This window comes from Phalacrocorax carbo, chromosome 4, assembly GCF_963921805.1.
Source record: "Phalacrocorax carbo chromosome 4, bPhaCar2.1, whole genome shotgun sequence".
Taxonomy (NCBI): domain Eukaryota; kingdom Metazoa; phylum Chordata; class Aves; order Suliformes; family Phalacrocoracidae; genus Phalacrocorax; species Phalacrocorax carbo.
The window spans coordinates 26,322,981-26,342,203 of NC_087516.1; the positions used below are offsets into that span (position 1 = coordinate 26,322,981).

At 38.8% G+C, this 19,223-nt stretch overlaps 1 protein-coding gene across 2 annotated transcripts in view; it reads right to left on the bottom strand.

Annotated features, from left to right (window-relative positions):
- Positions 1-1,724: 1,724 nt before the first annotated feature.
- PDS5A (PDS5 cohesin associated factor A) overlaps positions 1,725-19,223 on the bottom strand; it is a 92,725-nt gene continuing 75,226 nt past the window's right edge. The window contains exons 27-34 of one of the 2 annotated variants that reach the window (XM_064449316.1): positions 17,436-17,568; positions 16,675-16,794; positions 15,441-15,503; positions 9,121-9,266; positions 7,796-7,901; positions 4,753-5,105; positions 3,498-3,648; positions 1,725-2,931 (exon numbers count right to left, since the gene is read on the bottom strand). In XM_064449316.1, the coding sequence (XP_064305386.1) occupies positions 2,896-2,931; positions 3,498-3,648; positions 4,753-5,105; positions 7,796-7,901; positions 9,121-9,266; positions 15,441-15,503; positions 16,675-16,794; positions 17,436-17,568 (1,108 nt within the window). In that variant the 3' untranslated portion in view covers positions 1,725-2,895. The remainder of the gene's footprint in view (positions 2,932-3,497; positions 3,649-4,752; positions 5,106-7,795; positions 7,902-9,120; positions 9,267-15,440; positions 15,504-16,674; positions 16,795-17,435; positions 17,569-19,223) is intronic. The other variant, XM_064449317.1, reaches the window with a different exon arrangement.

Sequence of the window (19,223 nt, forward strand, 5' to 3'; positions counted from 1 at the left end):
TTTATTGGGCTTCCTTTTATTCTTTATTGTACATTAACAAGTGAAAAACTCTTGAGCATCAGTTTGCTTATTACAAGGACAGAATCCCCATTCTTATGTAAAATATTTAAAAACTCATACATGGCCAAGTACAAAACCCCCACCTCTTTCTCTGGAGTAATTTGCCTTCAATTCCACAGTTTTACACTGATTAATAGATTTTATTTTTAAAGCCTCAGAAGAACAACTAGTGAAGCATAAATTTATGTATGTATAAATTATGCCTGTACTTCCCTGTTATAAAGGCTGATGGTTCCTACTACTGTCTATCCCAAGTGAGGCTGCTGTAATGACCCCTGGCCTCAGGGGATACTGTTCTTACAGAAAGACGTCCACCACTGAGGCAGCTCTGAACTGTGCCACGGGTGCTCTCACGACTCTGGCGAGGGAGTAGCGGGGAGCGGGCAGGGAAATTCTGTACGTAGCCTTTTCTGGGCAAGAAATCAGGGAGCCACCAGTAGACCTTTCCTACACTTTGTATGCTGCATTTTTGCTCAGCCAATTATGTCCAGCATAATTTGCTGCATGAATGTACTGATTGTCTTTGACTACGCTGATAATCAACACATAGAAGTAACTCAAATGTCCCCTTAAAGAAAACAGAAGAAAGAAACTCTACATAACTCTGCTTGTAAAAAGACAACTGAAAACCCTGCTCTGAGCATGGCACTGAACCTCTGGGAACCCCTTCTAACCTAAACTATTCTACAATGATTCCTTGAGTAACTTGACATTTGAACTGATTAAAAACTGACCAAAAAAACCCACAACCAAACCCCTAAAACCCCAACAATTATCCACCTCACAAAAATCAAAGCTTTTGGAAATAATTCTCAATACTTGCAAGATTTGTCAAGTCCAGATTTCAAATCATTGCTAGAGGGGACACCACTAGGTGCCAGAGCTCATTTCTAAAAGAGAGTTTCTTTTTCAGGTAGCGCCTAAAATCTTCTATCAAAAACATTTTCAAATTGTTTTAAACCAAAATACCATAACTTTTGCACAAGGGAAGTATTTGACCAGAACACTAGAAAGAAGCTACATCACTATCAGTAAATCCATCTTGTGAAATTATTTCAGTTTTAGAAATCAAACCCCTGATGGATGTGTAATTAACTGCTTTTAAAATCTCCCAGTCTCCCTCTGTAAAAAGCATTTCAAATCCTTCAATCAAAGCATCACCGATTGCTTTAGAAAGAGTTGCATATGCTGCTTTGTGAAAAGTCTGGTTTTCTCTCTTACAGAGGAAAAATAACTGTAACACCAGTTAAGCACTCAATAAGAGAGACTCAGTCATTGTTTAACAGCACACAACCGTGCCCTATCCACTTCAGGAGAGCAAGTAATCCTTAACCAATGTCAACAGTGTCCAGCTCTTCCACAATGCATCAAGGGATTTCAAAACAATCTCCAAAAGAGAAATGGTGAGCTGAGGCACAGGGAAACAAAGTGAACTGAACTGTTCACTGTCACCCTGCAGACCAACCCCCTGCTTCCCATACAACTTTGCATGATAAAGCACTGTAACTTCACCTAAAAACTATCTTTTTAACTATGTAACTGTCTATATTACAACTTCTTTGCTCAATACAATATTTCTATGAATGTCCAAGACCACGCACAGATACAGCAAGTAGTTTTCTGTGAAAGAAAATAAGAAAAATTAAAAAAAAAAGACTGCCACATGACACCTAGAAGCGTTTATTTTATGCAACAAACTTAAATATGATCATGTGTACATAAAAGTGTACACTGTATCTATGCTGAACAATGCCAGGAAACATAATATTGATGCAACAATCGTCTAAAATAAACATTAAAAAATGAGGCTGGACAGGAAGACAAAATGCAAAACAGACTTACTTCCAATCAGCACAATGCTTAAAATTGAGAGCAATCCTAAACATTTCCAACTTTCCTTACAAAGCTGCCAAAGTCCAACTATTTTTAAAAATTGATTTTTTTTTTCTTTACATCAATAATAAAAATCTGGTGACAAACATTATAAAATCAAATGCTGGACTGTCTTTACTCCTTTAAAATTTAGAATATTCCAACAGAACCGCAGGAGTAAAAACACTTAAGTGATATATGTTTTTATAAAACAAACATCAATATGTACATTTATTGCAAATTATATTAAACTAAAATGGAGGGAAAATTAAAAAAATGAAATGTCTACTTGCGAATTAATAATAATTTTAAGTGATTACTTTCCCACTCTGATAAAAATCAGAAAGCAACATTTATAAAATTGCCACCACATGACTTTTCATAGCAGGGAACTGAAATCTGTACATCTTATTTTTGCAGAAAAGTAGGCAGGCAGAAAGAATTATACATAAAACAGTCTCCAAAAGTAAAGCAAAAAAATTTTTTTGTGATTTTTTGTTTTTCCTCTAGTCTTGTTTAAAATCCATTCAGTAGACTTCTACTTTTTCTGTGAAACATGGGAATACCTGGCTCTAGAATCATGAATTTTCAATGTCAGTGTAAGGACCTCCTCTGACTTGCTTTAAAAAAAAAAAAATGCAGCATGAAAATTAATGGTGTAAATACACTTTTAAACTCCAGAATGCAGGAACTGGAACCAAGTGTTAAGCAATTTGCTTAATTATTGACTTTTCATAAAAAAAGTCTCTGGGGAAATAAGTACAGATGCTTTTAGCCTCTTTCTCAAGAGTTTCTGCTTTACATTTCCATTGAGAAGGATTAATTTCGTGTGAAAGGGAAGCATAGTTTTCCTTCTGGTTTCAGAGCTGAAAGCTGTGTGTTTTGAAGTAATCTCAGTTCCTGTACAGGAAATTTCTGAATCCTAGTTTTTGCAGAAGCTTGGAGCATGCCTTTATTTGGCCTTCATTTCCTCCCTTTTCGAGCGAGTTTTCTTTTTACCTTTTTTTGGGGGAAAAAGGGAAATAAAAGTTAATCGTAAGGACATGGAAATTACAATTGATTCTGAATCAAAATCCTACTTATATCCTTTACATTTTAACTTTTACACTCTATACTGTGATTCTTCCATCTTTTATCTTCTCAGTGATTACATAATTTATTAAATACAAGTGAATTTCCTTATCGTATAGCACAACTTCCTGATAAACTTGGAAATACACAGGTTGAAGAATAATAATTCTTTAAGTGAGTAATGTCTTTTCAGCATAACAGAAATACATTTATCTGTAGCTTTCACTGGAATCAGAGAATAAGAATGGGGGCTTCTTCTCATTAACTGCATTTAGTTACCCAGGTTTATAAAAACAGTATTACTTAAGGACAAGCACTACTTCAGAAGTTTTTCAAATATTCACAGTAACATGTACACGTCTACTTAAAAGCAAAAATCAGACACAGCTATTTTTACATACATTTTTCTAGAAGACAGAAAAGCTTCTCTGATTCCCTGTTGTATAAGCTACAATAAAAACACAGAATTGTCCTAGACAAGATGCCTGCTACACCTTAAGGAAGCCTCCCTCTGCTATCTCTGTATCCTCAGTATCTTCCTGGCTGCTCCCACAGGCCTTAAAAAGATCCATTGCATTTTGGGAATATTCTGGACTTGAGTCTATCTCCAACAGTGAATCTCCATCACTTCCAAGCACCTGGCTTCTGAAAAACGTTAACAATGTTTTGGTAATTTTTCCAAGAAACACTGAGGTATTACATATTTCAAAGCAGCTATCTGACACAGGTGGCTTATTTAAGGCTATGGAGAGCGCAGTTTGTTATGAAGACTTTAAAGAAAATTGATGTCTAAAACAAGCATTGCAAAGCAGTACACAAATTACTACTCTCTTGAAAGACTGAACAATTTACTAGTATAGGAACCTTGCTGTGAGTGGAAAAGGTAATTCTTTTTGGCCAAGGTTCTCTGCAAGATCTTTACAAAATCTCTACAAAGAAACCATTCTAATGATTCTTTCTTCCTTAAGATTAAATTGTGATTTCTTCCAACACACTGGTTTGCTGACCTTATCTTATTGCTCTACAACTTTGGACACTTTTGCATTAAAATTATTATTGTATCAGATTCGGCTAAAAAAATGTCTCAGAGTTTATGCACATTTGTGGTTTGTTTATATTGGAAATCACATTGCCACATTTAAACACTGGAGTATAGAAAACTAAGTTATCATCCAAGAGCTGTTCTGTAGTTTACACAGTTCCAAATTCCACTTTCGATTTACTTAATATGTCCTTAAAAATTGTTAATATTAACAGTAAACAAGCACAGACAAAAATATCAAAAAGGAATGGCAGTTCAAATTACAACTTGTTCTGTTCATTAAAGACGGTCAGTTTTCAAGCCTTTGTTATCAATGGGCTGAAGCAGAGCAGAGCACCTGAACTCCTGTGTACCTGGCATTACTGAATGCACTTGAAATACTCTCAACTTTTAGTTCCTTTACACAGCAATGCTAGGAAGGGGAACCAGGATGACACAACATACAATTTGGTGAAAACCAGTTAGGTTATCCTGTTCTGACCAAACAAATTAAGTTCTCCAATTCCAGCTGCCCTGGTACTTAAATTTGAAAAACAGAACAGAACACAACACAATATATGCTGGACCATGATGTTTACAAATCTTTGTGATTTAGTTGTGCCCTTTAACATATGCTGGATCTATTATAATTGCATTTCTGGGTCTATCTTGAGACAAGAAAGGCCCACCCCATCCAGGCATGTTTTATTTATGCATTTTATTTTTACCTTTGTAGATCAATCTGTCTCTGTGCTGCTGCTGGTTTTTTTGCTGTGTCTTGCTGTTTTGGTGCTTTGGCGTTACCTGCCTCTAAACTCCCTGGACTTTCTTGACTGACTGCTGCCCTTTTCCTTCCCCTGACAGGTGGTTTATTTGTTTCCTCATTTTTTGCAGTGGTACCCTGAGGTTCAGGTTTGGGTGGACGCCCTCTCCTGGTTTTTGCTGCAAGTGATGGTCCTGTTTCATCTACATTTTTTTCTTCTGGTTTTTGATGAATATTCTCAGTTCCAGATGCTGTTGCTGTTCTTTTTTTCCCACGTTCAGTGCTGTTTCCTTGTGTAGCCTGATCAGAATTAATCTCCTAGAAGATAAAAATCACGAAAGTGAAGACAAAAAAAGATTCCCAAAGGAAAACTCAAATTGTTACCTTCCTCTGACAGAAACATGAGTTTTTAAAACAGAAAGTTCATCTAAAAACACATCACATAGGCTTAAGACCTAGTAAAAAGTTTTACTAAATGGGATTTTGGACATTAACCTTGCAAAAAGATTTCCTACAACGTGTGTAATGTTACTATCTGCACGCAATGTATCTTTTAATTGCTTGAAAGTGTGATTACAGTAAGAGTAATAATCTCAGCTCCTCCCATGATGGTTCTTCTGGACAAGCTCCTTTTACTGCCTCTTTGCAAACTGACAGGAGAGAACTGAGGAGCAAGAGTAATGACTCCGGTACAGTAAATGATATTTACTTCAATATATGCAAATTTTGAGACCAACCTTCAGTAAAGGTGCAGATTACTAAAACCCTAAATACCAGTAAAAGGAGAAAAACCAAAGCTTGCAGGGAATAAAAGGGAGTAAAACCTAGTCACAAACAAAACTTGCTGTCTTTGTTAATTCTTTGTCATGCCTGAATAGGTACGGCCTACATGCATGTTTTTCTCATTACACTGAACAAGGTAATGGAGTGATTAAACTTCATGAAGCACCGTCTGTATATGTGAAAGAGAAAGGGTGGCGGCAATGTAGGTCCCTACACAGAAAAGTATTCATATGGAAACAAAGAGGAAGCAACTGGATGCTGGACCTTCATTTGAACACTGGCTTCTGAAGCAGTTAGGAGGAGGGGCACAGAAAAGGGGACTGAAGAAGCATGGCTGGGATGACTTAGCAATTTCGGACACACCAATTAAGGCCGCTCATTATTGTAAGTGCTGTGTCTGAACCAAGGAGTTTTTTGTTAAATATTCTATCATTATTTCTTAAATTTTTAAATAAGCCAGGCAGTCTCTGTAATCTTTATTACTCTTCTGGCAGCTTCACAGCAGATGTTTACAACCTCTATTCATAAGAACTTTACAGGTGACCACTCTTAAAAATTTCAACTAAAGTCAGATTTCAAGAACATAGAAAGCATTTTTGAAGATTCATTTCATAAATGTTTTGCTGAACTTTTCAGAACCACCCTGTTTTGGGGAAATAGAAGAAAAGGAACCATACTTTGAAATTTAGAAAGATTTTTTTCTTCTTTGTTAGCTCACAGGTGTGAATGTCATGTGGATGTAATTTTTAAAGATTGAGAAAAAACTAACTTTATGTGATGATACAAATCCAAAACACCTGCTTCTCACTCTGATTTCATCTAATCAAAAAAGACTAAGTAGATATATCACTTCTTAAAATGGGTACAGCATGAACCATCTATGTATCCCTATATTACTACAAAAACCTATTTTGATTTTAGAATCACAGAATCATCTAGGTTGGAAGTGACCCCTTGAAATAATCTGGTCAATCCTTCTGTTGAAAGCAGGGCCTCAAGGTTTATCCAGGGCCCCTGACAAGCCAAGCTGTGAACAGCAACATTCCATCACTTTTCTGGGCAACCTATTCCGGTGTTAATTTTCCTCACAATGTTGTTGGTTTTTTTTTTTTTTTTTCTTGCACCCAGACAGTATTTCCCCTGAAGCATCTTCTGCCCGTAGCCTTTTGTCCTGTCACCATGCAGCCCTGAGAAGAGAGTACTTCCACCTTCTCCGTAAATACCTTTTAGATATTGAAAGACTGATTAGATCCCCGCAAGGCTTCTCTCCTCTAGGCTGAACAAGACCAGTGCTTTCAACCTTTCTTCATACAACTTCTCTGAGTCTTTATCATCTTGGTGGCCCCCTGCAAAGCTCCTTCCAGTTTTTCAATATCTGTGGTGAACTGGGGATGACACAGCATTCTGGACACAGCATTCCAGGTGCAGCCTAATGAATGCCAAATAGGGTGGAATAATCCTATCCCTCAATCTGCTGGCTATACTCTTCCTGATGCAGCCTAGGACCCAGCTTGCTCTTGCTGCTGCCAAGGCACACTGTCACTGCCAACTCATGCTCTGCTGGCTCTCCATTGGGATGGTCCCCCAGGTCCTTCTCTGCCAACCTATACCCCAGCTGGGCAGATCTCAGTGTATTGTACTGCTGCATGAGATGAATCTATCCCAGGTACAGGACTTCACATTTATCTCTGTTAAACTTCATGCAACTGAATGTTTTGTAAGTTAAAAATCATTATGATTTAGGCACGATCTTCTCTAATGGAAGGGGCGAAAAGCATTAAAAATCCTTAAAGTTTAAATAATACTTTAGTTGTGACACAACCCAAAGTTAGATGTTTATTTCATGCTACAAGACCACTTGAAATTTTCCTGGCATTATCTTCAGTTAAAGCTACAGGTGTCAACCTTCACTCTGAATCACAGCCTGTTATTTATACTGGAAAATATAGAATAAAGGTGGGAATCTTCTGGAATTTTAGAAAAAGAAGGAAGAAGTCTCTTCTGATTTGCCATTGCTATTTTTAAGCACATGAGCTCTATTAAAGACTCTGGATAAAATAAATAGTAGCTTTGAAAATAAGGGGTCTTAGTCTAGGAAGGTGATAAAACTACATGAAATTAAGTCGGACAATTACCAGTTCCTCAGAGACCACCTGCAATGATGTGTACTGAATACAATGCCAAGCCTATTACAGAGATACAGTCCATAAAATCCCCAGACATACCTTGTTTTTCACAGGTTCTGTCTTTGCTGGTGTGACTGAAATAATCCTCACAGGATTTTCATCATTCTCACTGACCCCAGTTTCTGATATATCTGAACTTTGTTCCCTGGTAGCATAATTGAAGATGAAATGAAACCAAAACATACAGGAAAAAAAAGAAAAGTGTTTGCAATTATTTAAAAAATACAGTTAAAAAAAAAATCCATGCAGACAGATTGAATTAGTTAAAACAAGTGTTGAATTTGCCTGAGTCCACACTTACATTTTCTCTCCCAGAACCCGGAAAGGTCTGACAGGGGTTGTCTAGTCACTGAGCCAAACCCCTTATCACAGACACAATGCCATATAGTTCTTTTTACAAACTTAAGACCAATGCTCTAAACAACGCTGTGTTCTTTTTCCAGATAGAAAAAAAAAGGATACTGGCAAAGATAGTGAAGAAAAATAGAGACCAGCAATGCTCAAACATCAAGTTAATTTAAGCAAACATACAATAGTTTTAAAACAATATAGTTAAAAAATAATCAAGATGATTGCAGCATAATCGTGCACACTTATAGAACAAATTCTGAACTGAGTTATACTTCCCTTTGGCCTTATGAAATGTAGCAACTAGAGTTGACTTTCTGTACTTTCTTTAACCCTTTATCTTAGCCAGTTAACCAATTCCAAAACAAATTAAGCAATCTTAAAATTTGAAAGTGTAAACTGTGTCTCCAGATTTATGACAAATTTAAAAACTCTGGATCTACATAAAAATAACACTTACTAGAAGAAAGATCAAATATTACAATCATATGTTGCATCTTTCCACTGCGATCCTGGTCCTCTTCAGCAAGTTCTTTTTAATTTTTCTTAATCTTAAATAGGTCAGAATATTTAATCTACATCCAAAACGTTTCTTATTACCAATCAGGATTAATCCTAATTTATACATCAAAAACGTGAGAGTTGCAAAACCTGTTTAGTATTAATTATGGGTGATCTTTTCAATTAATATATTTTCTGATGTAAATATATTATGAATATTAGCAACCAAAAATTCAGACAGTATAGCGTCTCTTCTCTTCCATTATATGTAATCACAGGCAGGCCACACCTGAACACCGGACTGAATTTTTGTCTACTAAAAACCCCAAAACAAAAAGCAAAGATAGAGATTTTTACCTATACAGAACAACTATATTTTTTTAAAAATTGACAAAATTAAGACACACTTCAAACACAAAGGTACACACACCAAATTACCTCCTCTCCTAAAACATGCAAGCACACTGGAGAACATGAAGTAAAGAGCTGATGAAAGAAATTTCAGATTCTTGTACCTTGATCGGTTTCCTGCAGAAGAGCTCAGCTCGGAGTTTACACTGATATTGCTTCCAGTCTCTGATCCTGTAGTTCTAATATACGGTCTCCTTCCAGTTGCAGATAACGGTTTGTTTACTGTACCTAATACACCAGTTGGTTTTGGCTAGAAGAAAATGTATAAATCTTAAAAAATATGAACTGCAGATAAATATTTAAATTTTAATTTAGTTTTAAAATATACCCTGAGTATATTAAAATACTTTTTCTGGATTAACAGTCTCAGTCATGATGCCATCAGTTGAGAGCTACAGACCTCATTCTTTACTTAAAAACCAGTCTATCTTACTTCTATTTCTTATAATTTAACAGCACTTCATCAACTGCCTTGCTCTCTGCCATGCTCTGAAGGGATAGCAGCTGGAGAAGCCTCAACAAAAGCCAGAATGTTAGGTAATGATTAGAGGAATGAAAGGATGTGGCAATATGCTTTTGGTCTCAATACAGTTGAGAGCCTCTGGGTAAGGATGAAGGGGAAGGCAAAGGAAGCGGACGTTGTTGTGGGGGTCTACTATTGACCGCCCAGCCAGAATGACAACACCAATGATTTATTCCACAAGGAATTAGGAATCTCTCTAGATCAACTGCCCTTTTCTTATGGGTGATTTTAACTTCCCAGACATTAATTGGGAATATCATACAGCGGAGACAAACAGGTCCAGGAAATCTCTGAAGCATAGGTACTACGGTTGCTGACTAGGAAAGGTGCCTTTCTAGATTTTTATATTTTTTTTGTAAACAGAGAGGGACTTGTGGGTGAAGTGGTGATTGGTGGCTGTCTTAAGTCACAGTGACCACGAAGTGGTTGAGTTTCAAAATGTTAGCGATAGGAGAAAAACTGCCAGCAAAACTTCAACCCTGGGTAGGGGGAGGGCAGACTTCAGACTACTGAAGGAGCTAGTTAGTAAAGTCCGCTGGGACCACTGGGGTCCAGGAATGCTAGTCATTTTTTAAGAGCCATCTCTTGAAAGTGCAGGAGCAGGCAATTCCAAAGTGTCAGAAGTCAAGCAGGTGGGGCAGAAGGCTGGCTTGGCTGAGCAAGGATCTTCTATAACTCAGGCAGAACAGGAAAGCCTAAGGACTTTGGCAGCAAGGACAGGAGACATGGGAGGACTACAGAGATGCTGTTTATTCGCCATTGTAGGGAAAAAATTTGTGTGGCCAGATCTTCATTAGAATTCAAGCTGGCCAGCACTGTGAAGGACAACAAAAAGGGTTTTTTAAATATGTTAATAGCAAAAAGGGGATCAGAGATAACATTGGCCTGTTGCTTGATGAGGTCAGTCACCTCACAAATAGGGATGTAGATAAAGCAGAGACATTTAATGCCTTCTTTGCCTCTGTCTTCAACACTGGTGATGGGCCCTGGGACCCCCAGAGCCCTGCCTTGGAAGACCACAACTGGGGGTATGACAAACTCCCAGCTGACCCTGAACTTGTTCAAGACTTGCTGCTCCAGCAGTATGCACATAAATCTAAGGGGCTAAGCTAGCTGGTATTGTTGAGGCACCTCTCCATTATTTTTGAACAGCCTTGGGAGTCTGGAGAGGTCCCAGTTATCTGGAAGCTTGCTGATGACACCAAGTTGAGTGCTGATGACATCAAGTTGAGTGGAGAAGTAGATACTCCAGAAGGGAGAGACACTCTGCAGGAAGATCTGGATAGGCTGGAAGAGTGGGCTAACAAGAACCTTATGAAGCTCAACAATGAAAGTGTAAGATCATGCACCTGGGAAAACATAATCCGGGAGTGCAGCACGGACTGGGATCCACCTGGCTGGAGAGCAGCTCTGTGGAAAGGGACCTGGGGGTCCTGGTGGACAGGAAGCTCAACATGAGCAAACAGTGTGCTGCTGCAGCCAAAAAGGCCAACAGGATGCTGGGTTGCATCAAAAAGGGCATCACCAGCAGAGAGAAAGAAGTCATTATCCCACTCAGCGCTTGTCAGGCCACACCTGGAGTACTGTGTACAGTTCTGGTCCCCGCTCTACAAAAAGGATGTGGACAGGCTGGAAGGGGTCCAGAGAAGGGCCACCAAGATGTTCAAAGGCCTGGGAAGCCTGTCATACAAGGATAGGCTGGGAGAGCTGGGTTTGTTCAGCCTTGAGAAAAGGAGGCTCAGAGGGGATCTCATTACAATGTACCAGTGCTGAAGGGGCAGCTACAAAGAAGACAGAGACTCCCCTTTTACCAGGAGTCACATGGAGAGGACAAGGGGGGAATGGACACAAGTTGCTCTTGGGGAGATTCCGATTGGACACCAGAGGGAAATTATTCACACTGAGGACGGTCACCATTGGAATAATCTCCGAAGGGAAGTGGTTGACTCAGCCACGTTGGACACCTTCAAGAGTCGTCTGGACAGGGTGTCTAAACAAGACAGACATCTTGTTTAGACTCTGCTCTTCCTAGAAAGGTTGGACTAGATGATCCCTGAGGTCCCTTCCAACCTGTGATTCTGTGATAACTGTCCCAGTTTTCAAGAAGGGTAAGAAAGATGACCCTGGTAATCAGAGGCCTGTCAGCCTGACTTCAGTGACTGGTAAAATTATGGAGAAGGGTATTCTGGGAGTTATTGAAAAAACACTTGAGACACATGCAGTCATTGGTCCAAGCCAGCAGAGGTTCACAAGGGGAAAGTGCTGCTTAACCAACTTAATTTCCTTTTATGACAAGGTCATTCACCTAGTTGACCAAGGAAAGCTAGTAGATGTGGTGGTTTTGGATTCTAGCAAAGCATTTGATACTGTCTCTCACAGTATCCTCCTGGATAAACTGTCCAGCACACAGCTAGACAAGCCCACAATATGTTGGGTGAGCAATTGGCTGATGGGTCACACTCAGAGGGTCATAGTAAACGGGGTTACATCAGGCTGGTGGCCAGTCACCAGTGGGGTTCCCCAAGGCTCAACTTCAGGCCCAGTGCTCTTAAAATGTTTTTATAAATGATCTAGATGAGGAGCCAAATGTACGTTAAGTAAGTTTGCTGACAATACTAAACTAGGAGGAGCTGTGGACTCCCTCGAGGGTAGAGAGGCCTCACAGAGAGATCTGGATAGATTACAGAGCTGGACAATCACAAACCATATGAAATTTAACAAGATCAAGTACCTCATTCTCCACCTGCGATGGGATAATCCTGGTTATACATACAAACTGGAGGACGAGAGGCTGGAGAGCAGTTTGGGTTGATGGCAAGCTGAATATGAGTAAATAGCATGCCCTGGCAGCCAAAAGGGCCATCTGTGCCCTGGGGTGTATCCAGCACAGCATAACTAGCTGGTCGAGGGAGGTGGTTGTACCACATTACACTGCATTGGTGCAGCCCCACCTCGAGTACTGTGTGCAGTTTTGGGCGCCCCAGTAAAGAGGGACATCAAACTATTAGAGTGTGTCCAGAGGAGGGTGACCAAGATAGTGAAAGGCCTTGAGGGCAAGACTTATGAAGAGCAGCTGAGGTCACTTGGTTTGTTCAGCTTGGAAAAGAGAAAGCTGAGGGGTGCCCTCATCGCAGTCTACAACTTCCTCAAGGCGGAGCAGTGGAGGGGGAGTGCTGATCTCCTCTCTCTGGTGACCAGCATTAGGACACGAGGAAATGGATTGAAGCTGCATCAGGGGAAGTTCAGATTGGACAGTAGGGAAAGGTTCTTCACTGAGAAGGGGGCTGCTCACTGGAACAGGCTCCCCCAGGAAGTGGTCACAGCACAAAGCCTGTCAGGGTTCAAGGAGCATCTGGACGACGCTCTTAGTCATATGGTTTAGTTTTAGGTAGGACTTGATAACCCTTATGAGTCCCTTCCAACCTGAGATATTCTATGACTCTAACATCCTATATTTGCAAAGTAAAGCACCTCTGGGAAAGGCTTTCCAAAATGTAATGCAGAATTAGGTACACTACAACAGCAGGAAATGTGTACACTTTCACTATACAGAAAGACAGTGTAAAAGTATGTCACAGATTCTGGTGTTTTCCAATACAGCGGTGGTATTTTAGATCTTGTTATGGCTGGTGTCTGTTGACCAGTTTGGTGAGGGTGAGGGTAGGTAGGCAGAAGGAAGATTTTGTTTTGTCTCTGGAAAGGAGTCAAAGTTTTCATAACTGGCATGTCACATTTCTTGGGTAATTTTACATGTCCTCAGAGACCAAGTTAATTTGTTAAGACATTCCCACAAGAAAAAATAAATCCCACGTGTGGAAGTAATGAAGGAGCAGGCAGGAGAGATACTACAGATGCTGGAAAACATTTGGCGGGGTGGGACAGGACACATGAAAAAGCAGCAATGGTCTCTGTAAAATTGGCCTGTTATTGAGAACATGTTCAGTAGCTGCTTCATCCTAGTGCTAATACTGCACAACATTTACTTAAACATATTATTCTTCTAATATTTTATTTGCTCAATTTACTGAGTATTTTATAAAAAGCAGGAAGCACTCAGCACAGCTAACAGGAGAGAGAAAAATGTTTAAGAGAGAAAACAAAGTGCTTCTGCAAACCAGTAGGTTGCAAATTGCTGGCACCTACTGCCCTAAGAGGTTGTGAAGGCAGAGCATCAGGTGGTTCAAAACCAGAGCAGATAAATTTGGGAACAAGTCCATAAGCAGATATCAAAACCAACAGGCACAGATACAGTCTAGCACCCCATTATAAAAATTATGAATGCTGGGGGAGTAAGAAAGGGAATGTACTGCAGAAAGTGGCTAGGCTTGCACACTGTCCTTAATCATGTTGTATTAGTCCCTCTGGAAAAACAATACCAGGCCAAAACAGACCATTGGTCTGAGTCAGTGGGGTGTCTTTACACATCTGTGTTTTCTGAACCTGAAGTAAGCAGAAAAAGCAGCATGTGTTTGTGTAATCTATTTGAGTATGGAATAAATGTTTTGTTTTCCCAGAACACTGAAAATTACCTAAATAATACCAGGTTGGTATGGGACATTCCCTGCCCCCCCACCAAACCTAACCCTGTTTTAACAGAATGCAGGAGAGAAGCCTGTCTCATACCAGTACATTTTGGTTGGGTTTGGTTTTTTTTTCATTATGACATATCTTTAGTACACATTGGTGAATGCCTTATTGAAAGAGAAATTTAGTAAGTTTACACAACCAACTAAACTTGCTTCAAATGCTTCATTCATTATATTTGAATGCTGTCAAAGGTGAAACAATTACAGCAGTAGACAGATACTTTGTTCTGAGGTTATTTAAAGCACCAGTTTGGCACTGGCTGCTGCTAAAAGATGGTCTTCTGCCTGCCTCCTCCCTTCCTAACTCCAACCCAGCTGAGTAGCATCCAGGCTGGTGTCACAGGGTGAACATGAAGCAAGGAGAGGCAGGATTCTGCCAACTGAGCAAACCTCACCCACCTGCTCTGACAGCAGAAACTTCTTTTAAAAATGAAAAATCAGTGTGAGAAAAGGCAATTTTAAATTATATGGCTATTTACAGAGTGATCATTTGTCTCTACTCTTACAATGAACAACTGCCACGAAGTTCTGCTCTAACTGAAGACTTCAGAAACTAATGCAGTAACATGAAAATTAATAAATTCATATGAAATTGATATTAAAACCATGACTTATACTGTTCTCAGGATTTTTATATTTTATGGGTCAGCCAGCATTCTCTCACTAAGCTCAAGAAAAAAACCAAACCTGCTAATTTTCTGAGGTAGACTAAAAAGCATTCCAACTTAATTTAACCAGAACCTAGGAAAGACAGTTTCAGAATCCCAAGAAAGGGCAGCTTATGGTAAAAAGTATAAAATAGGTTCTGTTTTTTATATAGTTTTTTTGTTGTGCTGCCCTGCCATTGCAGAAAGACTTGGTATTTTTTCTACCCTATGAAGGTATTAGCCAATTTAGGTCTGAAATAAAATGAGACGTTCAAAATGGTGTAGACATTTGCAGTCGAATCTAATAGCATTAACAGCTATATTAAAAATATTAAGAGTGACAATTTAAGACCTCTAATGCTAGTGGTGTCACAATTCAGTATCTGCACCATAACTTTATGCCACACTTATTTGAATAACGTAAAAACCTGTAATTATGTGAAAAACTCTAGTTAATCAAGGACCTATGCCTCACTGCACAGGTTATGACCTTGGTGTTGTTTACGCACCAGGTAGAATGTTAAAGGCATTAGTTATGCCATTAAATGGAAGAATCACAAATTATTGTTCACAAATTCCTAATACAATTCTTAAACTACGGCCGTCCAGGACATTTTAAAAAATCACAAGTAATACTGAAAGAATTTTAACTTGTCAAAATACAGTACCTTCCCTGTCAAAAGAAGAACCCTTATCTCTTCTGAAATATAATTCCTGTCATTGCAGAAATCCTGTATAGAAAAGAAAATAGACATCAGTTTGTGTTTTATCTCTCAATCTTGCTGTTATTTTTTTATTTATACACGATTGACTTCTCAAATTAGATGCTACTATCAAGTGCTACAGATATTTCACACCATGCAACTTGCTGACAAATTAATCAATCTAGTAAAGATAGGCCAAACTAGTATTCTGGAGGAGATTTGTAGTGAGCATTACTGAATGACAGTATGCCATACCTGAGGTTGGGATTAACATTTTTTTCTTCTTGAATGACACGAATCATTTGAAGTGAAGCAAGACTGCCCTCCCTAATTTTTTCACTTGCATCTTTTTAATGAGAAGTCCAAAAAGAGGAAAAGAGCTGCTGTTTTCTCTAAACAAGTTGAAAGTTGCTACCTTTGTCGTTCTGAGTACAGTTTACACAGACCAAAACACTAAACCTGAATGCAGGTAGCTATTGCAGACACCAGCTCCCTGTCACCATGGCATCTGCCACCTCACAGTTAAATAAGCAAACTAAATTTTGCTTAAACAAACTCTGGAAAGGCTGTTAATTAACAGCCTAAGAGACTGAAAATGTGAAATGTATTCTTCAGTACAACCGAAACATCAGGTCTGGTCCAGAGAATTACTTTGGTTCCACTTATATTTTTAGAAGTATGCCTCTTGAAGAATAGTAGTGCTATTGCTCACAGTAGAGCTGTACTTACCAAGACTATTACTAGGAAATAAGAGGACCACCTTGTACAGCAAACAAAATAGCCAAACAGCTATGGATAGATATAAACATACCACAGGTAACATGATAACTGTGTTGTTCCTTTCCCCCCCCCCCCCTTTTTTTTTTCAGTCTGCTTTGCATTCTAATTCAGATATACAGTCAGAATGTACATATATCCTCATATATTCAGATGCATTTGTAAAACACTAATGAAATGATCCAGCAATACGTGCTAACGTATCAATATCTATTCTAATTAGGTCTCACCTGGTTACAAACATTTCTGAGACATTTATAGGACAGAGACAGTGCACTGCTGATGTTAAATTTAATTGCTGAGGGTAAAATATATGCATTTTCCTACTCATGATATTATATGACGGAGATAACCAGCTCTCAGTTATAAAAATTGAAGTTATTAGCTGTTATTACTTTGGAAGTTAAATGAACAAATTTACCTTTTCAGGTTGTGTAAAAAATTTGGTTGGCAATACAGGGTCCTTCGGTGAATCTGCATTGCACAAAGCACTTTTGCTGTTGATTACACATAGTGCTACATCACATACAGTATAAAGTTTCTAAAGAAATAAAGAAAAAAATGCTTTAGGAATTACTCTTTTTACAGTGGACAGAGAATGTGGTTCTTTAAACAGTTTAATCAATGTGTTAAAATAATGGCCACTAAGGACATGTTTTGTAATTACATCATTAATCATACTGTTCGCTCTTCAAACACATACAGAAGTCCTCATTTTTCATGTTACTATTTAATAAAAGCTAGTAATACTTTACATGCCTATGCTGTACAATAGAAGCTCTTGCTCAATCAAATCACCATAAATGGTTTCTCATCTCTGCTAGAAACTAACAGGTTTAACAGTAGCCATATAATACACTATTTCCTCCCCCAAGAGCAGAAGATACTTATGTTGAGGAAAAGAGGCAGTAGAAGTTAAAATAAGGCAGGCGGGCAGTAACAGGAATAGTTAACAAATTTTGTTTATTAACTTCATTAGGTATTGTGTGCTGGATAAGGTCAGCAAGGTTATGAAAGAATGAGATTGGCAACATGAAGACAATGCTCGCAATTAACACTCTCTGTAAAAGACCATAAAAACGTCTGAGGTAGTGCTTTCAGATTTCCTGCAAATCCTGTTCATCAACTGCTTGTGAAACCCTCAGCCCATCACCCAACACTTATCTGAATTGCATTTCTTACTTCATTGGCCTTTGGCTCATCAGGAGACTGAGCATCTCGGGTAAGCTTGATGTTTTCTGCCATCTTTTTCATGAAGGCATGGCTATTATTCTCATTCTTTGTCATTAAAACTTCAAGCATGAACCACAGGCACCTAAAAAGCCATAAACCCACAAGCAATTACATTCCAACTTTTATACTGCAGCTCCCACATACAACGTCTTAAAAATTTTTGTCAGCCGTACTAGCTTTTTCTTAAGAAACCACAATCAATTTGAAGGTATCGTATAACATCATCCAAAGGTGTAAATAGAGTCTAAACCTTTAACACAGAGTCTTAATTGTACTCTTCAGAACAGATCTGCCAAATTAGCATGCTTCTCTATTTTATCTGTAAACACTGCCCAACTAAACAGCTTTTTTATCTTCCAAATATGAATAGAATCAACAATTCTGGTGCTACCATCATCTAGATGAAATTCTGTAATCGCTACTGTCATGGTTTTAGCTGGGATAGAGTTAACTTTCTTCACTGTAGCTGGTATAGTGCTGTATTTTGGACTTAGTATGAGAATAATATTGAAAACACACTGATGTTTTAGCTGTTGCTAAGCAGTGCTTATACTAGTCAAGGTCTTTCGCAGCTTCCCATGCTCTGCCGGGTGCACAAGAAGCCGGGAGGGGAGGGGGCACAGCCAAGGCAGCTGATCCAAACTGACCAAAGGGATATTCCGTATCATGTGACATCACACCCAGTATATTAACCGGGGAGAGTTGGCAGGGGGAAGCAGCGATCGCGGCCCAGGGACTGGCATCGTCAGTGGCAGGTGGTGAGCAGTTGCAGCACTTGTTGTTTGGGTTTATGTCCCCTCCAAAGGTTTTGCCTCTCTCTCTCTGTCTTTTTCCTTTTCATTATACTATTATTATTATTGTTGTTGTTGTTGTTACTACTATTACTATTACCATTTTATTTTCATTATTAAACTGTTCTTATCTCAACCCATAAGTTTTCTTACTTTGGCCCTTCCGATTCTCTCCCCATCCCACTGGGGTGGGGGGAGTGATCAAGCAGCTGTGTGGTGCTTAGTTGCTGATTGGGGCTAAATCACGACAGCTACCTTGGTCTACGTCTATGTTTCTATCAACAATGTACCATGCCCACACTCAAAACAGGCTTAAACAAATCATACTGCTGGTAGACAGTTACATACAATGCATGCTTTAATACTGGAATTCAAATAGGAGAGGAGATCCAAAACTGAGCAGGTCAGTTTCTTCCTAATGCTCCATACAGGAGGAAAAGAAATCCTTAACATATCCTTAGACATAATGGAATGATTTTTCCCATTTTCTTTCTTTCAATCTCGTTTATTTATAGGGAGAACCCATTATATTTTGACTAAGAGTTCATTTTAAGAATTTTTCCAATTATGATATAAAGCACAACTGGTCCATCCATGCTATCAATTTGCTATCAAGCTTCAGAGCTGCACGTGGCTGGAGGGTCAACAATAATCATAATATGGTAAAATAATACTTAGTTGGGAAAGACATATGGGTGGGTCTGAGAAACGCAGACTTTGCCAGTCGCTAATTTAATTTGGATGCTCTGAAGAGATATTACCTTGTAGAAAGAGACTAATAAAAATACTAGAAAAACAGGATGACTGAACATTAGAATACCCCATCCACAAAAGCCCCAATCTTCTTAACTGATACAAATTATCGCAGCCAAAACCCAACACAAATATTTAAATTTTCTTCACAGTAGCTAGTATGGGGCTATGTTTTGGGTCTGTGCTGAAAACA